This window comes from Plecotus auritus (genome assembly GCF_963455305.1).
Source record: "Plecotus auritus genome assembly, chromosome: 12".
In the NCBI taxonomy this organism is placed as follows: domain Eukaryota; kingdom Metazoa; phylum Chordata; class Mammalia; order Chiroptera; family Vespertilionidae; genus Plecotus; species Plecotus auritus.
Window position 1 is genome coordinate 35,897,244 of NC_137778.1, and position 24,597 is coordinate 35,921,840.

Consider the following 24,597-nt stretch of genomic DNA (forward strand, 5'->3'; position numbering starts at 1 on the left):
TCTGCGTTGGTAGGGACTGGGGTGTGGACTGGCAAGCATCTTCGCTAAAAAGCAATGAAACAAAACGCACATTTCTGAAAAGGAAACTGTCTATGAATCCATGATTGTAAATAACGTGGCCATTTAAAAACGCTCCTCAACTTCACCTCCCACGGTGCTGGGTCTTCCTAGACCCGTGGTCGGCAAACTGCGGCTCGCGAGCCACATGCGGCTCTTTGGCCCCTTGAGTGTGGCTCTTCTACAAAATACCACGGCCTGGGCGAGTCTATTTTGAAGAAGTGGCGTTAGAAGAAGTTTAAGTTTAAAAAACGTGGCTCTCAAAAGAAATTTCAATCGTTATACTGTTGATATTTGGCTCCGTTGACTAATGAGTTTGCCGACCACTGTCCTAGACCATGGATACTGGTTTTGAACAAGGGTTGGGGGAGGGGGTCCTCACTCCCCAGTGATTCCCGTCCTGGACGTCATTTGACCCAGAATCACAGACTCGAGGCGCAGTTCATAGGAGCCAAAATTCCTCTCCAGCTGTGAAGCTGGGAAACCAGGCAAGTTGTATGTTTCCAGAAGACCCAGGTGGATCAGGTACAGGACGGACATTCCCATTCCCAAGGGGAGGAAGTAGACAGGAGAAAGGGGCGGTGGGTCCTGAGCAAGTTCAAAGCCTAGCAGCTATTAGATATTAACTCTTACGTAGATATTATATTGATATTAAGTCTTGAGAGTAATCCTCTTTGGTTCAATGCTCTGCCCTCAGGCCCACGGGGGGGGGGGGAGTTCCACTTTCCCCTGAGAATGGCTGTTAGCAGCCTCCTTCATTCCACCCCCTTCCTGCGTCCTTGGTCCCCGATGACCAAGCTTCTACTGGGATAAGCTCATCTTTATTCCTGGCTTCTCCTGAAGGGTGATTCAATCCCTGGTTCACACCCATATAATCTCCTTATCAACGGTTGGCCAGCCACACCCTCAGTGCTCCCTTCAGGACACCCTTCACCATCATCATCATCATCATCATCATTATTATTTTCAATCTGGATAGGCTGAGACAAATACCATATGATTTCACTTGTATGTGGAATCTAAAGAAAAGTATAAACGAACCTACAAAACGGGAACACACTCACAGATACAGACAACAGACTGACGGTTGCCAAAGGGGACGGGGGGGAGGGGGACTGGGTGAAAAATGTGAGGGGATCGAGAAGTACAGATTGGTAGTCACAGAATAGTCACGGGATGTAATGTACAGCACAGGGAAGATCGACACTAATCCTATATAATAAAGAGCTAATATGCAAATGGTCGTCACACCCTCATGCCGGGGCTGGGGGACCTGAGGCCAGGCCCCCCGCCCTGCGAGGCTTGACAGGGGTGGGGCCGGCCAGGTCTGGGTCTCGAGCAATTTCACAGTGCACGCGGGTGGGCGGGGACTTGACTCCCGGTCCTGTGGCGCACCCCGAACTCTGACAGGAGGGAGATTTTCATATACATTTTACTAATTTCCTTTCATCTCTGACACTTCTATTATAGGGAAAGGGCAAATAGCAATATTAAAACATTTCCTCTATTAATTCCCTTTTAATGTGCACGGATTTTGTGCACCGGGCCACTAGTATTATAATAACAAGAAAGGAATATGCTAATTATCCATTACGCCCTGAGGCCTAACGACCAACCACATAACGACCAGATCAGGGATCTGCAGGAGGGTGGGGCATTGAACTACAAGCAGGTGGTAGAGACCTACAGGAGGGGGCAGGGCAGCAAGCTATGAGGGGGGGAGGGGGAGGGGGAGGAAGGTAGGGGAGGGGGAGCTATAGGAGGGCAGCAGCGGCCTACTGGTGCACCGGGCCTCTAGTATTATTATAATTATGGACGGTGCCAGGTGGATATGGGAATATCAGGGGGCACACTTTGTAAAGTGCTATAGGATTGTCCAAGCGCCGTGCTATACACCATGCTTCACACTCATCTCTGCTGCGTAAACTGCGGTTTTTAAAATCTCCTTGCGTTTTACCAGAAGGAATAAGAAGAACCCGAGCTGCATCGCCAATCTTTTGCTTAGAACCCAATTTCGTCCCTCAGTTCTACCTGCCACAGAACACTGGGCAGGAGCACAGCGCAGCCACGTTCTCTGCCACTTCCCAACAGGGACGGCCCGTTCATGATCCAGTGACGGCTTCCTCCTCTGGATTTCCACCTGTGCTCTTTGGGGGGGGGGAGCTGGGAGAGACACGTTCAGTCCATACCAGTTTCTTTCCAACACAACCGAGCTTCAGTCACGCACGATCATGCACGCCTGCGGCTTGAAAAGCAAGCCAAGAATCACTTTGTCTACAGCACAGGTGGGTCTGTGATCAGGAACCAGACCCTTGAGAAAAAGGTCCAGGGTCAATGCCAATGTGTAAGACACTCTTGTGGCAAGGAATGGAGCATGCTCAGAAAGCCAGTGAACACGCGCTGGCAGACATCCAATGCAATGAGCTTTGGCCGCGTGCATATCCGACAGAACGGGCCCCTGTGAATGGACGGGCTGCCCAGAGGGTGGGGACGGGGGCTCCCCCTGCTCCTGTGGTTTCCGGCTCTCGTTGCTGAGGCCGGTCAGCCGTCACTTTTCACTGATGTTCAGGTACCTCCTTACAGAGCCCTTCCCCCCACTTGAAAGATACTACTTCTGGACTTTTTGAGGCATAGATGTCAGTAAGTAAATCTGTTAGCACTATACGCAAGGAAGAACACACACACACGCCCGGACAGTGTGGCTCAGTGGTTAAGTGTCAACACACGAACCAGGAGGTCACGGTTCAATTCTCGGTCATTTCACACGCCAGGGTTGCGGGCTCGATCCCCAGTGTGGGGCATGCAGGAGGCAGCTGACGGATGATTCTCTCTCATCACTGATGTTTCTATCTCTCCCTCTCCCTTCCTCTCATGAAATAAATAAAAACATTAAAAAAAAAAAAAAAGAACACACAAACTCTGAGAACGAGGGCCCGAGGCGGCTGTGGGGGTCCTGCTACATCGTGGACCCCAAGGAACCAGCCCTCCCAGGACTCCCCACCTTGCACAGTCCTCTCCTTAAATCTAGGCTGGGGCTCGGACTTGCTTTGACAAGAGAATTCAGGGCAAGTCGTGCTGGGCCAGTTCCAGGGCTGAGCCCTAAAAGGCCGGGGAGCACCTGCTTTGTGTTCTTGGGGGCCCTGAGCAGTCCAGCTGCCCTTACAGAAACTACTCCCCAAAGGGGGGCCCTCTGGGAAGGGAGAGCAGCCCCACCCCAGCCGCCACCCCAGGCCCGCAAGCTCACAGGGACCACTGGCCAGGCCAACTACAGGCCCTCCCCTCCCCGCTGAGCCCAGCCCACGGAACGGGGAGAAATCATTAAAAAATCACGGAGTGTTGCTCTCCACAACTAGGTTCTGGGTGGGTGGTTTTCTACAGCAACAGGTACAAAGAGGTCTTCGTTGGGACGAGGGACATACAGAAAGCTAAAAAGCTTGGACCAGCCAAAACCGGTTTGGCTCAGTGGATAGAGCGTCGGCCTGCGGACTGAAAGGTCCCGGGTTCGATTCCGGTCAAGGGCATGTACCTGGTTGCGGGCACGTCCCCAGTAGGGGGTGTGCAGGAGGCGGCTGATCGATGTTTCTCATCGATGTTTCTAGCTCTCTATCCCTCTCCCTTCCTCTCTGTAGAAAATCAGTAAAATATATTTTAAAAAAAGCTTGGACCAGACAAAGGCTCAAACTTACCGCTGTGGTTGTCAGGCCCGGGCCTGTTCGCTCACCGACGGGATAAAAGAACCTGCGGGCTAACAACGATGCAGACAGAGCACAAGGCAGCCGTCTCTGACAATGCCCATTCTCTCCGCCCCAGCCCCAGCCCCAGCCCCAGCGGCCAGTTAAATGAAATAGAATAACGTCTAAAAAGTAGCACCCAGCCTGGCGGTTGGGAAGCACTCAAAAATGCTTATGAGTTCCTCCGTGCACTTTTTAAAAATTGATTTCAGAGAGAGGAGGGTGGGTGGAGAGAGCAACATCCATCTGGTGTTCCACTTACGTATGCATTCACTGGTTGATTCTTGTATGTGCCTGACTGGGGATCAAATGCCAAATCTTGGCCTATCAGGACCACGCTCTAACCGGCTAGGGTCCTGCGTGCACTCTGACAGCAGTGACGGGAACACCCATTCAGGGGCACTGTGGTGAAACAGGATTATTCTGGAATCAGGCAGCCTGGGTTCCAATCCTGGCTCCAACAATCACGGGTTGTATGGCCACGGACAACCTACTCAACTCTTCGGAGCCTCAGTGTCCTCAGATGAGAATGCAGCTAACAGTGCGGGCCTCACAGGACTCTCAGGATTAAGTGAGTTCACGTTAAGGGTTTAGATGCAGGCGTCCTCAAACTACGGCCCACGGGCCACATGCAGCCCGCCGAGGACATTTATCCGGCCCGCCGGGTGCCACTGCCTGTCCTGCTTAGCAGCCGACTCGTCCCGGGCCCACAGTGCGCATAGGAATTTGTTCATAGTTTTTTTTTTTAAACTATAGTCCAGCCCTCCAACGGTCTGAGGGACAGTGAACTGGCCCCTGTTTAAAAAGTTTGAGGACCCCTGGTAGAAGGTGCCCGGCAGGTGGTAAGGACTAGGTAATGGTTAGGGTTGTCTTACACCTCGGGTTCAGCCTGTTACCCTGGCTTCGACGCTCCAATAGTCACAGCGTTAACTTCTAAAGATCTCAAAGTGGAGAAATTATCGATCATGATAATGAAATGCCATTTTCAGTCTCTTTTCTCTTTTCTTCTAGAGTTCTCCCCCAAAGAGTCAGATCGAAACTCAGTAGTCTTTGGTGAAGTCTTAGAAAAGTTAGCAACTCATTGTGAAAAGGGAACCAAGAAAAGTGACAGGTGACATGTGTGCACAATTACACGTCAAACACGCGGAGACGCCGGGGTGCTGCGGGGAGCCAGGGGCAGGGCGTGTAGCACAGGCCCCTTAGCCTTCGGCTCGGGGACCCTCCCCTGCACAGAGTTCCCATCCCCCAGCCCAGGCCTGCCGCACCCACCACCGGCCCCACCCCTGGCGGGCAGGAGGGGTAAATGAGCTCGAACATCCCTGAGGCGCTGGGCAGAGGTCAGGAAGTCTCTCTCCTTACAGTATCTCACTCTGTGCAATACCCTTTCCCATTTCCGAACATTTCAAATAAGCCAGGACTCCGTTCCTGCCGACCAGCAGGGCCCCTGCAAGGACCTTTTATGAGCGCTAACAAGAAGCAGATTTTCTCTAAGAAACTGAAGAATCGGCGCTCTTCAGACAGCTCTCCAAAATAGCTCAGTCCATTCAATAAAATCCTCTTTGGAAATAAAACAAAAAAAGACCCGACCGCCGCCTGCACCCGGCCCACAGGTCGCTGCTGCGGAAGACGGGCACAAAGGCGCGTGCAGGCCTGTGATGCCCGCGGGGGCGGGGGACCGGCTGCTGGGACCCCAGGACTCCCTCTGGTCTGTTCGGACCCCCTCCCCGGTTTCTATGCTTCACAAAGGGCTTAGAAGTTGTATTTCTGGCACAGCGACCCTTCCAGCCACCGCTGGGTTGGGCCAGATTTAGCCTGAGGATCGGCAGGCGACCAGCCCAGTGCCCACAGGGCTGCCTGGCCACAGGGCTGCAGGCTCCGCCCGAGCGCTCCACTTGTGATAAAGGGTCTCCCCTCCTCCAGCCCTCTTTCCGCCCCAAACCAGGGTCTCCACGGGAGGGCGGGAGGGGGGAAACGAAGGGCCCTGGGGAGGAGCCGCAAGGAGATCCTGGGACCACCTGGCCCTGGCCTCCCAGGGCTGCTGGGAACCTGAGCTCCCGCGTCTGCCTGGGGTTAATGCTTCAGGGTCAGCAGTACAGAGGGAAGGTTGCTGGTCATGGCGAGGTCACCGGGAGAGGTTGGCGGCCAGCCCGCAGGTCCCACGGCGCTGTCAGTCCAGCCCCTCCCACCCGGGTCTACCCCAGCCTCTACCCCAGCCGCAGAGCTCTGGGCGCGGTCCCAGGACTACTGCCCTGGGCTGTTCGGCTGGTCCCCTCCCCGCCTTGGAGGGCAGGTACCCCACCACCCGACTTCCTCAGGTGAGAAGCCTTCCTTCCCTTTCCCCCTCCGCAGGTGGGATTCACACCACAGAGGCAGGGCTGAGGCCAAACCACAAAACCCCAGCAGGCCTCCCTACCAGGGTCTCAGCTACTTGTATTTACAAAGTCCCCAAGTCACTTATCTCTACTGGGACCAGCCAGGGACCCTCCCACCCCTCAGCTGCCTCCAAGCCTGTCCCATCCTGAAGCAGACTGCTCCCCGCGGCTTCACTGCTGCCCCCGCCTGGAATGCCCTCGCCCGCCTGCTCACTCCCAACGTGAAACACGGGGGCCGCGAGCTGTCTGAGATGAACAAGCTGCAGGGTCTTACTTCCCTTCAGAGCCCCCAGGCGCCTGAGAGGACTCGAAATGCAGGTCTCCTGCACAGACGCGTGGATCGGGTACTGATCCCCTGGGACGGGTCAGGGCGGCCGCGGCCTTGAACGCTAAGCCACCCGGTCCAAGGTGTGCAGGCTGAGCCGAGTGGGAGAGGGTGCGTGCCAGCACCGAGAGGGTTGGCAGGGTGACCCGACTCCAGGGTGACGTACCTGGGCCCCCGCCAGAAACACGACAAAGCCCGTTGTTCAGATACCCACTGAGGTGCCTTCTGGCAGCTACGACACCACAGCAGTGACGGCTACAATTAACGTGACGACCAGGTGCCAAGCAGGTGACACGCATCGGCAAAGTCAGACAGCCCGGGGGATTCATTCAGCGTGTAACCATGTGACTGCCAGCAGCGTGCCACGCTCCAGGCCAGGCCAAGGATGCAGTGAGACACAGCCCCCATCCCGGGGAATCATGGTTTGTGGGAGGAAACAGACGGGAAAATAGGCCAGTAAACACAGAGTGGGAGACACCATCGTGCGGACATCAACCCGGGCCCTGCGTCAGGACGTGTGGGCGAATCCACAACCACAGCCGTGTTATTTGGTACAAATTACTTAAATTCCCTAAATGCTCATTTCCTCATCGGTAACAGAGATTAATAATACTTAAATTGAAGACTAACCGTGGCAATTTACACAAAATGCTTACCTTGGGATGAATAAAAATAAAATTAAGTAAATGAATGATGGTTATTGCTCTTTTCGTTAACCACACAATAATTAGGGATAATGCACAGATTTAAAGCATGACATCTCAATGTATTTCTAACTTGTTCTCATGAATGCACCTTCGAAATACCCACCCCTGAGGTCTCTCGCTGCACTGATTCATGACTGGAGGGTCACCGGGGTGACCTTGTAATTTATTGCCCAAACCAGGGCGCCTCTGAGAGGGGACAAAACAGGAACAATGAGTAATCCCACTGGGATGACAGGGTACACCAGGTGTACCATTCTGAGCAAATGGAATTGCTGATCACTTAGCCCATCATTCACAGACCAAGTTCAGGGGCAAAGTCAACAGCCATCACTAGGCATCCTTTCTCCCTTTCGCCATCGTTTTTTTGGAGGTGCCACCAACATTGAGACTGGGCCCAACTAAACTCCGACCTGGATAACAGCCAGCAACTGCACCCCCAAATCCGTAAGTTAGGACAGTCCATGTCCACAAACACCACTCCCCCCCGCCCCCCTACAGACACACACATAGCTCTTCTCAAAACCTGAGCTGGAGTCAGCCCTGGCCCTGGCCCCTGTCATCGCCCCTCACTAGCCGAAGACCTCCCGAGTGCCGCCCTTACCTGAGGTGGCCTGCGCTGTAGAAGCGGGACTCGCCGTCGGCGGAGCGGACCACCTGCAGCGAGAACACGGGCTGCAGCTGCCGGAGCTCCAGCAGCACGATGGCCAGGTAGTGGATGAAGAGCAGCGCGTCCACCAGCGAGACCGCGTACTGCACGATGCCCTGGTAGTTCCGGTCCCGCGAGTCCAAGATGCGGACCCCGTAGAAGAGCCAATAGGAAACCACGAAGAGAAAGATGAGGACCGACAGGAGGGCCCGGAACACAAACACCCGGGGCAGGTCGGCTCTCTGCTTGCGGAAGAAGAGGGCCCAGGTCCCGATGAGCAGGATGAGGAGCTTGAAGGCCACGGAGATGAAGAGTCCCTCGCAGATGGTGCCGCAGGGCTCCAGCTCGTCCCGCCACAGGATGGGCGGCAGCAGGAGGAAGGCGATGGGGGTGAGGAAGACGAGGAGTCCGAGCGCCGCGGCCACCGTGAGGCCCAGGTAGCGCTTGCAGTCCAGCCCCACGCTGTCCTCCAAGTCCTTGCTGATCCTGGCGATGTCCTCCTGCGAGATGCTGTGCTCCGAGGTGCCCGTGATGGCCGTGGTGGTCTCCCCCCAGTTGTCATCCTGACGGGAGAAAACAACCAGGATGCAGAGCCACACGCGGCAGGTCGTTCGTAAAGGCCACCTGCGGACACGGCGGGCGGGCGGGAGGTCCCACCCGCAGAACCGACCCACCCGCGTGGGCTTCCTAGAGAAAACTGAAGCTCAACGCTTTCCGTACGGGACTTTTTAAACTTTAACCATTATCACTGACGTTTTTTCAAAGTGTACTGTATCTATTTACAAACAGAGAGAATGTAATTTGACCTTTTTGTTTGCTGGTTTGGGTGACTCATTATGACATGATTATCACCCCCCCTCCGCCCCCCCGCCCCCCCACCCCGCCCCCAAGTCCCGTGAGAGGCTTGCAGGCCTGGGGCTATTTGCCCTACACTAACCAATCCCTCTGCCTGTTAGACTAACAGGAGGGCCCACCTGTGGCACAAGGAGAAAACCCTCTCCGTGTCCTCCTCAACCCCTGCCTGGTCACAAAGGCTCACCGGCCCACCTTCTGGAAGTGCCCTCCGGGAGCTCACGCAGCGGAAGGCCTCATGAGAGAACTTTCCGCGCTCGGATCGAGGCTCACCTGCGGCTAGGGCACACTGTTTTGGGGGCTCCATGGCGTTTTCAAGGCCCATTTAATAAATACTAGCGTCGAGCACGCCCAGGCAACGCTTCTCGAGGAACAAGCTAAGCGAATCCAAGCGTCTCTGGCCCGGGCAGCTAAACCTCCTCCCACGATCCACATTCTCCTGGCAAGCTGAACCTCAGGGCCTGCGAGTGCCAGGACCATCACGGCGTGTCTGCCTTTTGCGTTCTTGCTTTCTCTCTCTCTAACTCTGAGGTGGTTTCTAGTTACAGCAATGAGTCTTCACGGAACAAGACCCAGTTGTCAGGATTTTAAACAACTTTGCTATTTCGCTGGCAACTCTGACGCCACCCCAAAGCAGCAACGGAGGAGGCGGCAATGAAAAGCCACACGGAGTCCAAAGGGGGGCCTCAGGGATTCGTGTACGGGATTTAACTGGGGAAAAGGTCAGATGGAGGGGCCAGGTGGGTGAAATTAATGTGTAAGACACCAACTTAAAAAAATCTAGTTTAACAGCTAAATCAGCAAGATAGAGCTCTCATGACTGACTGAACGATAACCTCTAATCTAGTGTGGGTAAGAAATCGGATTCACGAAATGCACAGGCCAGGGGAAGGAGCAGGAGAGGGCAAAGGGCCTGGCCTGGAAGAGGCAGTTCCTCAGTTTGGAAGGCGACTGGAGCCACACACCACGAGGGAAGGGACCTTTTAAGACGAGGAAGCATCCAGGACTCTCGGACATCGCTGGAGGAAGCGTAAGATGCACAGTTGCTCTTGAAAACCAGCCTGGCTCTTCCATATACATTTAAACATACGCTTCACTGTATGGCCCAGCAGTTCCACTTGCAGGTTTTTATCAAAATTAATGAAAACACATGTCCACAAAAGGCTTGTACGGGAGTGTCCTTAACGGTTTTATTCACTGGAGCCCAAAAATGGTGCAACCTGAATGCCTGTCGGTCAGGAGAATGCGTCACAAATTGTGGGACATTTGTACCCTGAAACACGACTCAGCAAAAATCCCAAAGGATGAACCGGGGAAACACACCACAGCGTGGAGAAATCTCCAATCATGATGCTGCGTGGAAAAAAAAGTCCGAATCAAAAGAATGTGACTCCCATTACATTAAATTCTGAAACAGGCCGAAACCGGTTTGGCTCAGTGGATAGAGCGTCGGCCTGCTGACTGAAAGGTCCCGGGTTCGATTCCGGTCAAGGGCATGTACCTTGGTTGCGGGCACATCCCCAGTGGGAGGTGTGCAGGAGGCAGCTGATCGATGTTTCTCTCTCATCGATGTTTCTAACTCTCTATTCCTCTCCCTTCCTCTCTGTGAAATATCAATAAAATATATTTAAAAAAAAAAAAAATTCTGAAACAGGCAAGACTAATCGACAGCGACAGAAATCAAAGCAGGGCTTGGAGAGGGGGCGGGGGAGACAGGGAAGAACATGAGAGAACTTTCTAGAGTAATGGAAATACAGTTATCAATAGGAGTACGCGTTTATATGGGTCATATTCAGCTCTTAAAGTTTATCAAACTGTACACTTTAGTCTGTTCATTTCTCCGGGTGTAAATTTATTTCAATTTTTAAAAAAGAAAAAAATCACAAGCAGGGGGAAACATTCCAAGGTGGCACCTTGCTTTAATCCAGGGGGAATTCACAGGCTCCCTACAATAACCGACTTGGTGATGCTCTCAGTGCAGGCGACACGGGACTCCACGCGCTGTATTGGGCCTGGTCTTCGGTGGACATGCAATGCTGAAACCATGACTAGGATCTTGCAGTCATTTTCTTGGCCACCACGCTCTCTGATTTAGCTCCTCGCCTTTTTTTTCCTGCCAAAGCGTCACTAACTAAATCCCTGTCCATGTTAGGAATGTGAGCACATCTGAGCCTAAAAAAAATTGCAGATGGCCAAAGGGCTATCTGGTTCATTTGAGGTTCTTAGAACAGAAAGGATCTAAGACCCTCGAATCCATGTCCCTATATTTTCAGTGAAGAAGCTGAGGCCCATCAAGGTGACTGCCAAGGTCACACAGCTGCTGAGTGCAGCCCCCCAATGCCCATTTCCATGCACTTCCCATCACATCATCCTGGTGTCAACACCCACAGCTTCCCAATGGAGCTACAAGGTGTAGAGAAGCTGCAAAGAAGAAGTGCCTTCGCACGGGCCATCAGCACCCCTGGATCCACATCTAGAAGGGAATGGACCCCCTGTGGCACTGAGGGTGGTCCACTCGGGAGTGGCCCCAACCATCCAACCATTCCTCCGACCCTCCAGCCCCCTGGCCCTCCCAGAGCCACGGCGGGCAGTGAGAGAGTGAGGACTACAGACATTACTCACCCTGGACACACCCCACCCTCGTCCCGCAGCTGCAGCTCTGGGTCCCGAGGGCACCCTGGATGCTCTGAGGAGCCATCTATCTGCTCAGAAATGCACATCTGTGTAACCCCACACGCACACAGAGACTGATCCACAGTCCTACCTCCTTACAGCTGTGTGCACACATCGCGTTATTTGGGGCCCAGGCTGGACATGCATCTATTTCATGAGCTGGAGAGGGCATTCAAACATGTTTCTGAGTGTAGCTCAGATGTTTAAGTCAGATGGGCTGCCAGACAGTGGGGGCCCAGAGAGAAGACCCCACACAATGTTTTATAAAAATTCATAAATTATCAAAGCAGTTGACGCTTGAACAATGTGGGGGTCAGGGACACTGACCCCCTGGCACAGTCAAAATCTGCATATAACTCTGACGCCCCCAAAACTAAACTACTAATAGTCTACTGTTGACCAGATGCCTTACCAATAACCTAAAGAATTAAGACACATTTTGTATATGTATCATATACTGTTTTCTAATAATAAAGTAAATTAGAGAAAATATTATTCATAAAATCATAATGACGGGAAAACACATTTCCAGGACTGTCCTTAATGAAAAAGATCCGTGTATAAGCAGACCCGCGACAGTTAAGCCAACAGTACTTAAAAAACGGGGAGATTTCACATGAAATGCTCATTTCCAGCCTTTCCTAACTATGCAGGACCCAGGCCCACAGGCAGAACCCCTGCGCTCCTGAGCAGTGACAAGTACCTGGATGTAGGAGCTGCTGCTCCCGACGGAGCACATGCATCCTTGTGGGTCCTTGTGCGGCCCTGGCACCCCCAAGCCACAAACTGCGGCCCATCCCCAACTTGCCTGATATACTTTGGTCTTTTGTGTGTCCCAGGGCCTGTTTCATCCATCTGTGCTTTCCTAGCCGGCATCTAAGCACGTAGCCCCCGGTCAAGGTCATGTCCAGGAGTGATGCTCACTCAGGGCTGTCCTAACCACCCCGCTCTTCTCCCCACATGACTCGGGGTTCTGGAAGGAGGGTCCTTTCCTCTTGTATCCTGTTCCTCTTGCAGTGAGTCTCCAGACACTGCAGCCCACACTTTTCCCTCCCCTGCCCTGGTGCCAGCCTAGCTGGCTTCTTTCCAACACGACTCATAGCAGGCCCGCCTGTCACACTTCAGCAGCATCCGCCAGCTGGCCAATGGCGGCACAGGCTGCCCGTAAGACCAACAAGAAACCACAGGACACAGATAAACTAGTTAACATGCTAGAAAAATAAAGGTGAAACCCCAAGAGAACCTACGGCTACAAGACTTAGAAAAACATCCCCAAAAAGAGCCTTGATGGAGGGGCCATGTGCTTACAGACCACCCTGGACCCTCACCTGAACTTCCTCCGTCCGAGTGGAGTCGTTCCCCAGCAGGGGCTCCCCGGTGGGCGCCTGGATGGTGACAGCCTTTTCGGATCCTCTGCCATCTTTGTTCCGGGGTGATTTGTGCCTCTCTCTATTTCTCTCCCTGAAGAAGAAAAAAAAACAAAAACAAAACAACAGCAGCTAGCACATTTATCCCATGTTAATTAACTCTCATCTCATCCAAATATATTGTAAATTTCAATTTGAATTTAGCAAAATTACACACACATACACACACACACACAATGGCAATACCCACCGACCGCCACTCTTCCTCCCCCACAAGGAGTAAGGTGATTTTAGCATTTTCTTCCTGCTATTCCAGGACCCCAAAGACTGTTACACCTCCATCCACAGTGATCGTATTTTTTTATACCCTAACTGCGAATTTCAGAATCTGTGGAGCTAAGGCACATCGTTACGGTAAAATGACCGCCTTGCTTTGGCTATAATTTGACTGAACTTATTTTCTAGGCCCCGCCTCTGCCCTGATTTTGATTCTGATTGGGACAACACTGCAAAATCGTCACGCTTTGGTCTGTCCAAAAAAATCTGGGACACACTGTCACCCTACACCTTTGGACAAGAAGAAAGGAAATTCTAAACCAGCACAGAGAATCATTTACTCCTCATTCCTACAACGTCAAACTCAAAGTCATTCCCACAGGTTCCAGCTGAACTCAAAGACAGCCACAGAAACAAGCAGAAGCTGGGACAAATGATGCCAAGGTGTGTGCGTGTGTGCGTGTGTGTGTGTGCGTGCATGTTTTCAGGTGTCCGAAGGACAATAGGCTGCTGGATAATATTAATCCTGGGTGGTCTCCCCGGGTGACTGTGAGCACCCTGCTGTGGGTCAGTCTTGAAACTGAAAAAAGAATCAATCCCTGTGCAAACCTCACAGGTCACAGCCTGGACATCATCCACCCCCAACTGGGAACAGTCAACGCAACCCAAGGAGCCCAGAGTAAGTTCCCTCAACCTCCTGTCCCACAGGCCGCCGTGACGTCAGTCCTCCTTCCTCCAACCACGGTCCTCACTCCCAAGTCTCCAGGCGGGACAGAGCATTGCACCGTGGACCCTGGGGCACAAGCAGTCATTCGGCGCTGCCCCGACTATAGGTGGGGCCTTGCACAAGTTATTCCATCTCTGAAAGCCTCAGTGTCCTCCCCTGTGAGATGGGGATAATGATACCACCACAGAGGTAGTGCAGGCAGAGCTGATGACGGAGGTGTGGCCCAAGTGCTCAATACACAGTAGCTACTATCATTATGGCTGTTCCTCTCAGCCGAGGGCCAAGTGTGTACCTTGGCAGAAAGAGATGTAAAATGAGCCATCAACACACAATCACAGCCCTTCCTGCCCCCACAGCACACCTTCCATTAACCTGTTACTTAGCTAACAACACCACAAGCAGGTGTCCTGTTCAAACTCCTGCCTTATCAGGACGGCCCTAGGATAAGCATGGGTAAGCCCTTCAAAGAGCTGAAGGGCTTCTGATGCTTCCATGATAGCACTCTAATCTCTAAATAGCTTAAATCTATTGTAAATCAGAGTCTAGCAGTAGATGTGTTCTGGTCAACTCGGTGTTTTACTTTAGCCAGGCAACCAGGGAAACAGCCCAGAGATCCGAGAGGTCACTGCCAATCACTCCGCTCCACGCCCACCCCACTTCCTAGAGCACTTCACTAAGTGCTCGATTGTATTAATTTCATTCAACCCCAACAATAACCTTTTTTTAAAAAATGTATTTTATTGATTTTTTTACAGAGAGGAAAGGAGAGGGATAGAGAGTTAGAAACATCGATGAGAGAGAAACATGGATTCAGCTGCCTCTTACACACTCCCTACCGGGGATGTGCCCGCAACCAAGGTACATGCCCTTGACCGGAATCGAACCTGGGACCCTTGAGTCCGCAGGCCGACGCTCTATCCACTGAGCCAAACCGGTTAGGGCCCCAACAATAACCTTGAGGCCAGTATTACTACCCCCATTTTACAGACAAGGAAACTGAGGCTCAAAGAGTTTAAGTGACTTCCCAAAGTCACAGTCCGTGGCAGAGGGCGATCTGAACCCAGGCCTGCTCCCTGCCTCGACTGATACCCACTGTGCCGCACTGACCTGAGAAGCCTTTGGGAGATTTTGCAGCATGAACATCCCTGCTGCTCATCCTCACACCCTGTACCTGAGGAACCAGCACAGCTGTGAAAGACGCCGCTGAAGCTACGGCTAGGAGTCACGACTGGGCTGTGACCTAGGACAGCACAACGCGGAGTGAGTGGCCAACACTCTGCCCGAAACAATCACTTCCAAAGGACTCACTGTGACACCCATACACAACCGGGTGACTCCCCGCCTGCCAGAGCGAACTGTTCGGGCAAAGTCTGGAACCGCTGCTCCCAGCGTCCCCCGCCTCCAGGCCAGACCAGGAGCCTCCTGTCCGATTTCACGCTTGTTCCCTTTCCCCTCCTGCTCTCATCTCTGTCATCAGCCACGTCACATGCTGCCCTCACCCATCTCCCTAGTCGCCGGTCCCATGGGTCAAATCCTGTGACAGCACAGATTCCAGGGGAAGCAAAATTCTTCCACCATGTGTCCCACCATGTGACCAGGCAGACAGCAGGTGGAACCACCAGGGCGGGAAACAGCTTCCCTGGACCCGCCATCACTCCAGCCCCACCCACCCAGCCTGACTTGTGAAGGGCCCGACAGCACCCAAAGGAGACGCGGCAGCCTATCAGTTCCTCTGGTCACATCAGGGTAAACCAGAGAAGAGCCCACTATCTGATAACCCAGGAGCGTTTCTCATCCCCAGAGCCAGAAACCCCAAACCCGTGCTTCTCAGACCCGAGTGCAGAGAAGCCGCGGGGTGCGGGCGTGGGTGCAGACTCGCTGGCGCCACCCACCGAGGATTCCTCTGGAAGGGAGACAACAGGAACTGCATTTTCCACCAGCACCCCAGGTGATCCAGGAACCGGTCCCCAAGGCTCTCCCACCAGATGCCCTGGCGGAGGGGCTGTTGGACTATCTGCTTGGAAGTCGGCTGTCTGGGAAGTGTCTTGCAGCATGAACCAAGTCACAATATCCAGCAGCTGCTTTATTAAACTAGCACTAGGAGGAGGAGGCTGAGAGGAGGGCTCAGGGCAGCGTGCATGGGACAGAGGGACACAGGACAGCGGGCATGGGACAGAGGGACACGGGACAGTGTGCATGGGACAGAGGGACACGGGACAGCGGGCATGGGACAGAGGGACACGGGACAGTGTGCATGGGACAGAGGGACACGGGACAGTGTGCATGGGACAGAGGGACACGGGACAGTGTGCATGGGACAGAGGGACACGGGACAGTGGGCATGGGACAGAGGGACACGGGACAGTGTGCATGGGACAGAGGGACACGGGACAGTGTGCATGGGACAGAGGGACACGGGACAGTGTGCATGGGACAGAGGGACACGGGACAGTGTGCATGGGACAGAGGGACACGGGACAGTGTGCATGGGACAGAGGGACACAGGACAGTGTGCATGGGACAGAGGGACACAGGATAGCAGGCATGGGACAGAGGGACACAGGACAGTGTGCATGGGACAGAGGGACACAAGATAGCAGGCATGGGACAGAGGGACACAGAACAGTGTGCATGGGACAGAGGGACACAAGATAGCAGGCATGGGACAGAGGGACACAGGACAGCGTGCATGGGACAGAGGGACGCCAGGGTGAGAGCTTCCCCCGCACAGTCGAAGTGAGTGTAAAGATCGTCCTAGCAACTCAGCATGGGCCGAGTTGTACTGTCCTTGAGTCAGGGAGCAGAACTACCCTGCAGCTTTTAGAAGCACGGGTGCTGAAGGCCTGCTCCGGGAGGGTCTCTGAGCCGGTGCTGAACAGCAAAGTCCAACACCGGCCAGTGCTTTCCCTCACAGAGCTGCAAGCCACAGCATGGCCGCCTCAACGCCACAGGCCCGACGCCCATCCGATTGCTCCCAATGCCCTAACTCCAGGGAAGGGCCCAGGGCCCCTGGGCAGGGCTCCCAGTGAAGAGCATCAGAGGATGCGACCGGAGTCGGGGAGTAAGGCGGCCAAACCCGAGAGAAACGTGTGCCACGGGGTGTTTCCAGCTCCGTCTGAGCGGCCGGTCCCCCGTGCGCCTGCCTCTGCGGAGCAGCTGTGTCCGCCACAGGAACTTCGGTGTCTTTATCGCCGAGTCCGTTTCCATGCAACATCTGCCTGTATGCGTACAGATAAGCGTATCTGTGCACATGCGTGTGCGAGAGGGGCAGGCGGAGCAGGCAAGGGCACGCCAAGGCCCAGCATGTGTCTGTACCTGCGCGTGTGTAAACGCACCTATTGAGGCGATTCTGGAGCTGAGCCCTTGGCGGCGGCTGCAACCCCCCTGGCCCCAGCCAGAATCCCTGGCGAGTCCCACCCAGGTCCTCCTTAGTCTGCATTTCCTGGGAAGATGATTTGGCGCTGTGTCTGCTGTTTGTCTTTCTATTTGGGGAAAGCCGGCCCCACCGGGTACTCCTCCCTTTCCTTCTCCACCACCACCCACTACCTGCCCTTTCTGTCTGCTGACGGCTGGGGCCCCGGCTGCTTCCTCTCCCACTGACTCTGCAGCCTGGGAACCAAGCCACCAGCCCCCCACAGCTCCACAGCCCTCTTCTGGACAATGCGTTTTAGCATATCAGTCACATGAGTTACCCTTCATTTCCTTTGCTTTTTTCCCTGACAGTTACTCCTGCACAGCCCAGGGGAAAAGCACGGGCTTCCAAAGGCCTGAACCTGCCTATGGCACCTACTAGCCTGGTAGCCTCAGGCAAATCCTGGTGCCTCTGGGCCTCAGTCTTACCACCTGGGGGATGGGGGTCCCACTGCCCAGGGTTCTGGGAGGGCTGTGAGGATGCGGGATGAGGACCGATGTCCTAGCGGGCTCTCTGCAAGTGGTCCTGAACAAGGCTGGCCGCTGCTGTATTGAACTCAGGGAACTGGGGCTCCACACTCAAAGGTTTGGCGGGGTCGGCCCACACCATTTTCCCAGCAAGTTAACCGACACCCTCTGGAGAGGGCAGCCATCGCAAAACCGGCGCACGGACCTCTCTGCTAGACAAGAGTCACCCGTCGTCTGCTTGAAACCCAGCCACCCTCCCCAGGTGACCACGGCGACCTCGTGCACACTGGCTTTGGTGCACTGACCCTTCCTCTCCGGTGGAGGGTCTAGTAAAATTACCCGAGAGCAAGGCCCGCTCCTCTCCTCCGCTTCCCTTCCATCCCATTCCCCTCGGGTCCGGAGCAGGGCTGCCTACGCAGGGACACTGCTGGGTGGCAGTCTCTCGGCTGGCCCCGGGGCCTGCTGGCACGGCCGTGCAGGGTGCTGTGACTGCCTCACCGGCTGTCACCTGCTCCACAGTGACTCGCCCTACGGGCCCTCAGACAGACAGTCACCACAGGCGGGCGATGCTCATTCGAAAGAGCCACGAGTGACCCATAAATCTTTCATGGCCAACCCTTCCCCCGCAGCTTTCCCGAGCAGGCGCGCGGTAACATCCCCTGATTAATTCATTAAATGCGTCAGCTTGTATCATTGTTTGCGAAGTACTTTCCACACGAGTCCTAGAGGTACTGAGGGTTCTACGTGCTCTTTTCATGCGAGGTTTCAGTCATTTAGTTTTTCACACAGGCACTGCCGTCCTGGATCCATTCCTGGGGCCCCAAGAGTCCTGAGGACACAGCAGAGCAGGGGCCCTGACGCATGACCGTCAGGACACGCGTGTAGATAAAGGACCCCGGAGACGGTCCCTCCTCAGAAGGCTGCAAGGTGTCCTCCTTATTCAGCTCCGAACACCACGGGAAGCCCAAGCTCCAGCTCCCACCGCTGTGGTGTGCGAAGGGAAGCTTGGCATACGGATGAGGAATGGCTTTTTCCAGGCAGGTCCAAAGATGCGCTATTTTGAAAGACCCGTTTCTAGTATATATGCACTGAGTGGCCAGATTATTATGATCTCTGAATGCATAATAATCTGGCCACTCGTGTGTGTGTGTGTGTGTGTGTGTGTGTGTGTGTGTATTAGAGACCCGGTGCATGCATGAATTCGTGCATGGGTGGGGTCCAGCCAGCCTGGCCAGGGGGAGGGGACATGGGCCGTTGGCCGGCCTGCCTGCTGGTCGAACTCCTGGTCGAGGGGACAATTTGCATATTAGCCTTTTATTATATAGGATATCCACTGAGTGGCCAGATTAGTATGCGTTCAGAGATCATCATGTTTTTGTCTACCCACTGGTTGAAGTCTGTGATGACATTGTTATCACGGGAGCCTTACCTGGGCTTCAATGCAACTTCCCCCCCAAATTTTTAGGTTTATAACAGCCACACATGAAAACTCAGAAAATTATGGAAGTTTAAGAAAAAACATCCTCACAACCCTAATAATCCCAGAGACGGATTCTGATCCCTAATAACCCGCGGATGGACACGGTCAATATGGTAACATTCATTTTATCACCAGAATATAGAGCTACGATAACATACCAAGTTGTGGATCTTGTTTTTTACAACATGGCCTCACCAACACGTTTTCATGTCGTTAAACAATCTTTGCTAACCGTTTTTTTCACTCCTTTATTCCATTCATATTTTTAATTTCACATTAGGCAAAGACTGAATGAGTACAGAAAGATAACGGAGACATGAGTCGTCCATCAGTCACTGTCTGTGCCCAGTCCAGCCGTGGGCAAACTACGGCCCGCGGGCCGGATCCGGCTGTTCTATCCGGTTCTCTTGCTCTCCCCTCCGCTCCTTTACTTTGAATTTATATTAGTTCACACAAACACTCCATCCATGCTTTTGTTCCGGCCCTCCGGTCCAGTTTAAGAACCCATTGTGGCCCTCGAGTCAAAAAGTTTGCCCACCCCTGGCCCAGTCCCTTCCCTGTGGCTGACACTCCTGGTGGCCGGAAGAGCATCCTTCCGGACCTTTCTGCGGGTGTATCTGCATCCAGCTGCTTGTAGGAGGACCTGTTCAGTCAGGGAGGCGCCGCTGCAGTCACCTTCCCAGGCCACGCAGGACGGGACCACAGGGGGGCCTCTGGGCAGTGGCCAGTTGTGGCCTTTGACTCTGGGCCTTAAAAGCAAGGCCGTTCATAGCATTAATGCAGCCATTGGTCAGTGACCTCCTACTATGTGCTGTGTTCAATCTTAGCCTCATTTAACCCTCTCCATAGCGCTGTGAGGAGGGTCCTGCGATGCCCATTTCACAGATGAGCCTGAGGAAGTGGCAGCACCGTAATTTTGCCAACTTCATCCCCTCATTCCTTACATGCCAAACACTCAGTAGGTCTGCAGTACAGCAGGCTCGGTGAACATCCGTGCGTGCCTGCGCCTGTGCTCAGAGGAGGGGTTAGCCCCCAGTGCCCAGGACAGCGATTTCCAAACCCAAATGGACACCAGGCCAACCCCACTTCATTGTACGAGCCTCGTGGCAAATACAGAACGGACCCTGAGTCAGCAGCTTTGGCTGAAAAGCAGTAAATTAACATGTTTTTTCAAATTTTCATTTACATTCTTGGCAAAGCTGTGGAGGGCTGTCATCTATGAGAAGTACTTGGAAATGGAAAAACGTGTCCTCTGCAGAGAGAAACGCTCGTTTAAAATCAATTGTGAGAAATTAAGGTCACCAGCGATAACGGAAGCAATAAAATGCAACCTGGTGGCGGGGTTCCACCCCGTACAAGTTCAATGCTCCGTAAGCTCAGCTCCTTACGCACCGGGGACTGAGCCATGGGCACCCACAGCCCTGCAACCTGCCAGTTTCCCCAACAAGGAAAAGTGGAAGCATCTGCAGCTTACGTACCCCTGTCTGTGGGACTTCTTCGAATGACTGGAATAGTAAGAATATCCAGAGTACGTGGACTCGGTATCCATAGCAATGGACAGCTCGCTCTGGGTGAAGGAGCAGGTGTTGTTTCTCCGGGGAGGTAGAGAGTTTCGCCAGCTGGGTTCCCGACACCTCAAAGGGCCTGGGAATCAAGGAGCCACTGGTCCACAGGAACAAATTCTGGGAAAAGGGGAGAAAACAGATATCAGCCTTCAAAGCCAACCTGCAGGGCTGGAGGGTAATGAGAGCAGCGCCCCCTCGGGAGTCTCCATGCTCAGGGGGTGTCCATGCTCAGGCAGCAACAGGTTCCCCCAGGCATCTGGGAGGGAGACAGGTAGGTGACAGTCAAGCCACGCCCCTGGCCACAGCAGCAGGAAGACCGGAGGCAGGTGAGACCTGGCCCTTGGCCATTTCCCAGATACAGCCCAGCCCCCACAGGTTCAGGCTGGGGGTAGTGGCTTCCCACAGCCCGACACCATACCCGGCCCCCACTGCCAGTTTGCTGGTTACAAAAACAATACCCAGGAAAGTCACTTCAAAGGGATTTGCTCATAGTTTCCAAAGGCCAATTTAAAAGGGGGGGAAAGTTCTCCGTCTCTTTAATCCAGGAGCCCAAATTCCTGAGAATTTATCTTAGGGAACTAATTTCTTTTTTAAAGAAAAATTATAATTACCGTATTGTCTGTAATAGTAAAAAGCTAGAAACCATCTAAGTGCCCCAAAACAGAGGAATGGGTTTATCCTCCCAAAGAAATATCATATGGCCGTTGACAATGATAATGATGAAGAATGGAGAGGTTTATGAGGGCATGGCTACTGGAAAAAGCAGGCTACCGGGCTGTGGAGACCACCGAATCCACACGGCAGTTACCACCCTATCAAACCAGGCGGGGAGAGACGGGGATGAGGGGCGACATCAGAGAAAAAGAGCAGGTGACGGATGAGCTGCAGGCTCCTCGCTCTTTTCCCACATCTGCATTAGATGTTGCTTGGCGATAAAAATGAATGAGCAACGTTTCCAAGTAAATTCCTGAGCCCCACATGCTACCTTCTAGAACCCCCGAGATCTGAGAGTGGCGCCCATCACCCCAGAGCTGGGCTCCGCCCAACAGGGCTCCCCCCTCCAGGGCCCTGGAAGCTCACACTGCAAACAGAGCCGGTGAGAGAAATGCGAAGAAATCACCAAGGCCTCCTGGCCCAGCAGCCACCACGGCGGAGGGGGGGGGAGGGGGCGGGGGACAGGCCAGGCTCCTGGCCCCAGCAACCGCCGCCACCCGCAAAGGGCGCGCTCCCCTCCGCGGTCTGTGACCCAGACTCGCCTCCCTGGCCCTGGGTGCCATAACTGGTCATTTCCATCCTCCTCTGCCATCCAGGGGCCGGGAAGAAGAGGGAGACCTGGTTCTAGCCAGCGCTCTCCCCTGCCTAGTACACCTGGGACTGGCCACGGGCCTCGAGCGTGTCTCCTCCGTTGTCCCACCAACCAGCCACCATCGTCACGGGTTGATCTGAAGGCGTGAGCAGATGCAGTATCCGGAGCTGGGTGCCAATCCAGGTCCCACTGGCTTCCTAGCTGTGTGACTCGATCGCAGTCCTAACCCTCTCCGAACCTGCACCTGTAAAAGGTGTGCCACAGGGCTGCTGGCAGGAGGAAAGAGCTACACGTGGGAACGCTCCCAGCGTGGGTCCAAGTACTGGACAAATGAATGTCGTGACTCCCAGGATGCCCGTCCCGGGTCCAAATCCTGACGCCCTGCTGTCTTCCTCAGGAGGAGGAAAGCTGTGGGGAAGGAGCAGGCAGAGCAGCGCCCAGGCCGTCTTCCCACCGGGAGGCTCGCCTGCAGTCAGGTGGCCCTGGGCTGGCACTGCAGCCACCCCTGGCTAAGGAGCTGTCACCTGAGCAGGGCGGGCTCCCCGGGGAGCCTCGGGCTCCTCATCCCTTAAGGAGAAACCAGCAGCCTACTTTCTGGGATGGCTGTGAATGTGAAAACTGATGACAAATGTTGTAGGCATTTTGAAAAAAGGTTAGTTCTGCTCTCGGACCGACCCCCACTTTTCCTAGAAGACTTCACCAGCCCGCTCATCATTTTCGCTCCCTCCTCTGCCTCCCAACCATTTTCACGAGCAACTTAACCCTGACTGCCGCTTCCCCTTTCAGAATCCACACCCACAACGCCTACCCTTTCTCTGCCTTCCAAACCGGAATTCCTGATTGCCCTTTAAGCCCAACTTCTAGCTAACTCTGGCCACCTGCTGCTGGGGGCTCAGAGGCGGGCGGCCCCAGCCCCGCAGACCCAGCTGGTGCTGTCCAGGCTTCCTGGCCATGACTCCGAGGGGCACACGCTCACCTCACTGGGCTAGTTTCTCCCCCTGTAACTCGAGGCCATTTCATCCGAACTTCCTCGGGCGGCTGTGAGCATCCATGGAGACTCCCTACGTAATGCCTCTGGCACCTGGTAACCCACGTTTCATTCCTCTTCCCTCTCTGCCAGCGGACGCCATTCTTCATCCTCATTAGGAATTCTGGCCATCCACTGAGGCAACTCCAGGCACGTCCCGCCACGGAAACCGTGTTGTCTCTCTCCCTCTCCCTTCTGCTCTCTTTGGGAAAAGGCTGCACCTAACCTACCAGCCGCCCTTGCCCAGTTTCTCTCCCACAATCCCTGACTGTACTTATCAAAGGGGGGTCTGCAGGTGCTGCCACCCGCCCCCCACCCCCCGACTGTCACCGCAATCCTCCTCCTCTCCTCTGAAGAGCTCTTAGCTGGCCAGCAACAGCGATGAGCCTAATCCAAAGGCACGTCCCTGTCCTCCTTTCCCTAGATCTTAGCCTATCTATCCATTCATCCACCACCATATTCATTAAGCAGCTGGCGAGACCCACTGGCAAGGCCGGGGCACAGCCACGCCAACGTACACAGCGGTGTCACCATCGATGTGATGCAATGACACTGCTCCTCCCGCACGCCCGCCCCGCGCCCCATCAAGTTACCCCTCAAGACGCAAACTCGCCCATTCTTCCCCAGCCGTGGATTCACTCTAATAGAAGATCCTGGAGACCAGAGCTATTGTTTACCCCCAGGATACTCTGAACATAGAGGTACCCAGCAAGCACCAGCCCCCCATGCTCTGTTCCCCCGCAGGTGCTCTGCTCCACCCGGGATTCTCATCAATCACCCTCATAACACGCTCCGCTGTCCAGGCCTCCCCTTTCCAATTTCCTCCTTCAGGGCGATGCAATCATCCTACCTACGGCTCCTGTAACTCCACCGCGTGCCATTTCCATACTCCCCCCCTTCATCCCACACACCCTCCCCCATCACCAAGTGCCCTGGTCCTCCAGGTTCCTCCCCTCCACCCCCCCCTCCCGTTCTCAGCCGCCCACTTCCGCCAGGCTAACCTATTAGAGAGCCTGCAGTCTCCTCACTGAATCCAGTCTTTGCAGAGCCCAGGCCCCTTCTTCTGCATCAGACGGTTCCCATCATCACTATGAACTCCTGTCCGAGATCTAAGGGGGGGTTAAGAAGCAGCCACAGGCAGCCCAGTGACAAAAATCCAGAGTGAACTCATCTTAAAAGTCAATGTCAGAGCTTCAAAAGACAGCAGGCCCCTTATCCACAGGGGACACCTTCCAAGACCCCCAGTGGATACCTGAAACCGCGGATAGTACCGAACCCTGTATGTACTTTGTTTTTTGCTATACATACATACCTATGAGAAAGTTTAATTTATAAATTAGGCACGATAAAGAGACTAACAACAATAATAATTAAGTGGAACAACTGTAACAATCCTATATAATAAAAGCCTAATATGTCCAACTGTTCGCTTGACCATACGACCAGTCCCTATGAGGCACACTGACCACCAGGGGGCAGATTCTCTGACCGGTAGGTTAGCTTGCTGCTGGGGTCTGGCTCATCGGGACTGGGTGAGACGGGCCAGACATGCCCTGGAGCCCTCCCCAGTCCCCTTTCGCGATCCGGGATGCCTCCAGGAATGTCAA

General features: G+C 54.2%; 1 protein-coding gene across 1 annotated transcript in view; it reads right to left on the reverse strand.

Annotated features, from left to right (window-relative positions):
• Positions 1–24,597, reverse strand: part of VANGL1 (VANGL planar cell polarity protein 1) — a 43,969-nt gene that overhangs the window by 14,076 nt on the left and 5,296 nt on the right. Inside the window, exons 2-4 of the mRNA XM_080649497.1 lie at positions 20,571–20,774; positions 12,692–12,824; positions 7,794–8,401 (exon numbers count right to left, since the gene is read on the reverse strand). Coding sequence (XP_080505623.1) covers positions 7,794–8,401; positions 12,692–12,824; positions 20,571–20,641 — 812 coding nt within the window. The 5' untranslated portion in view covers positions 20,642–20,774. The remainder of the gene's footprint in view (positions 1–7,793; positions 8,402–12,691; positions 12,825–20,570; positions 20,775–24,597) is intronic.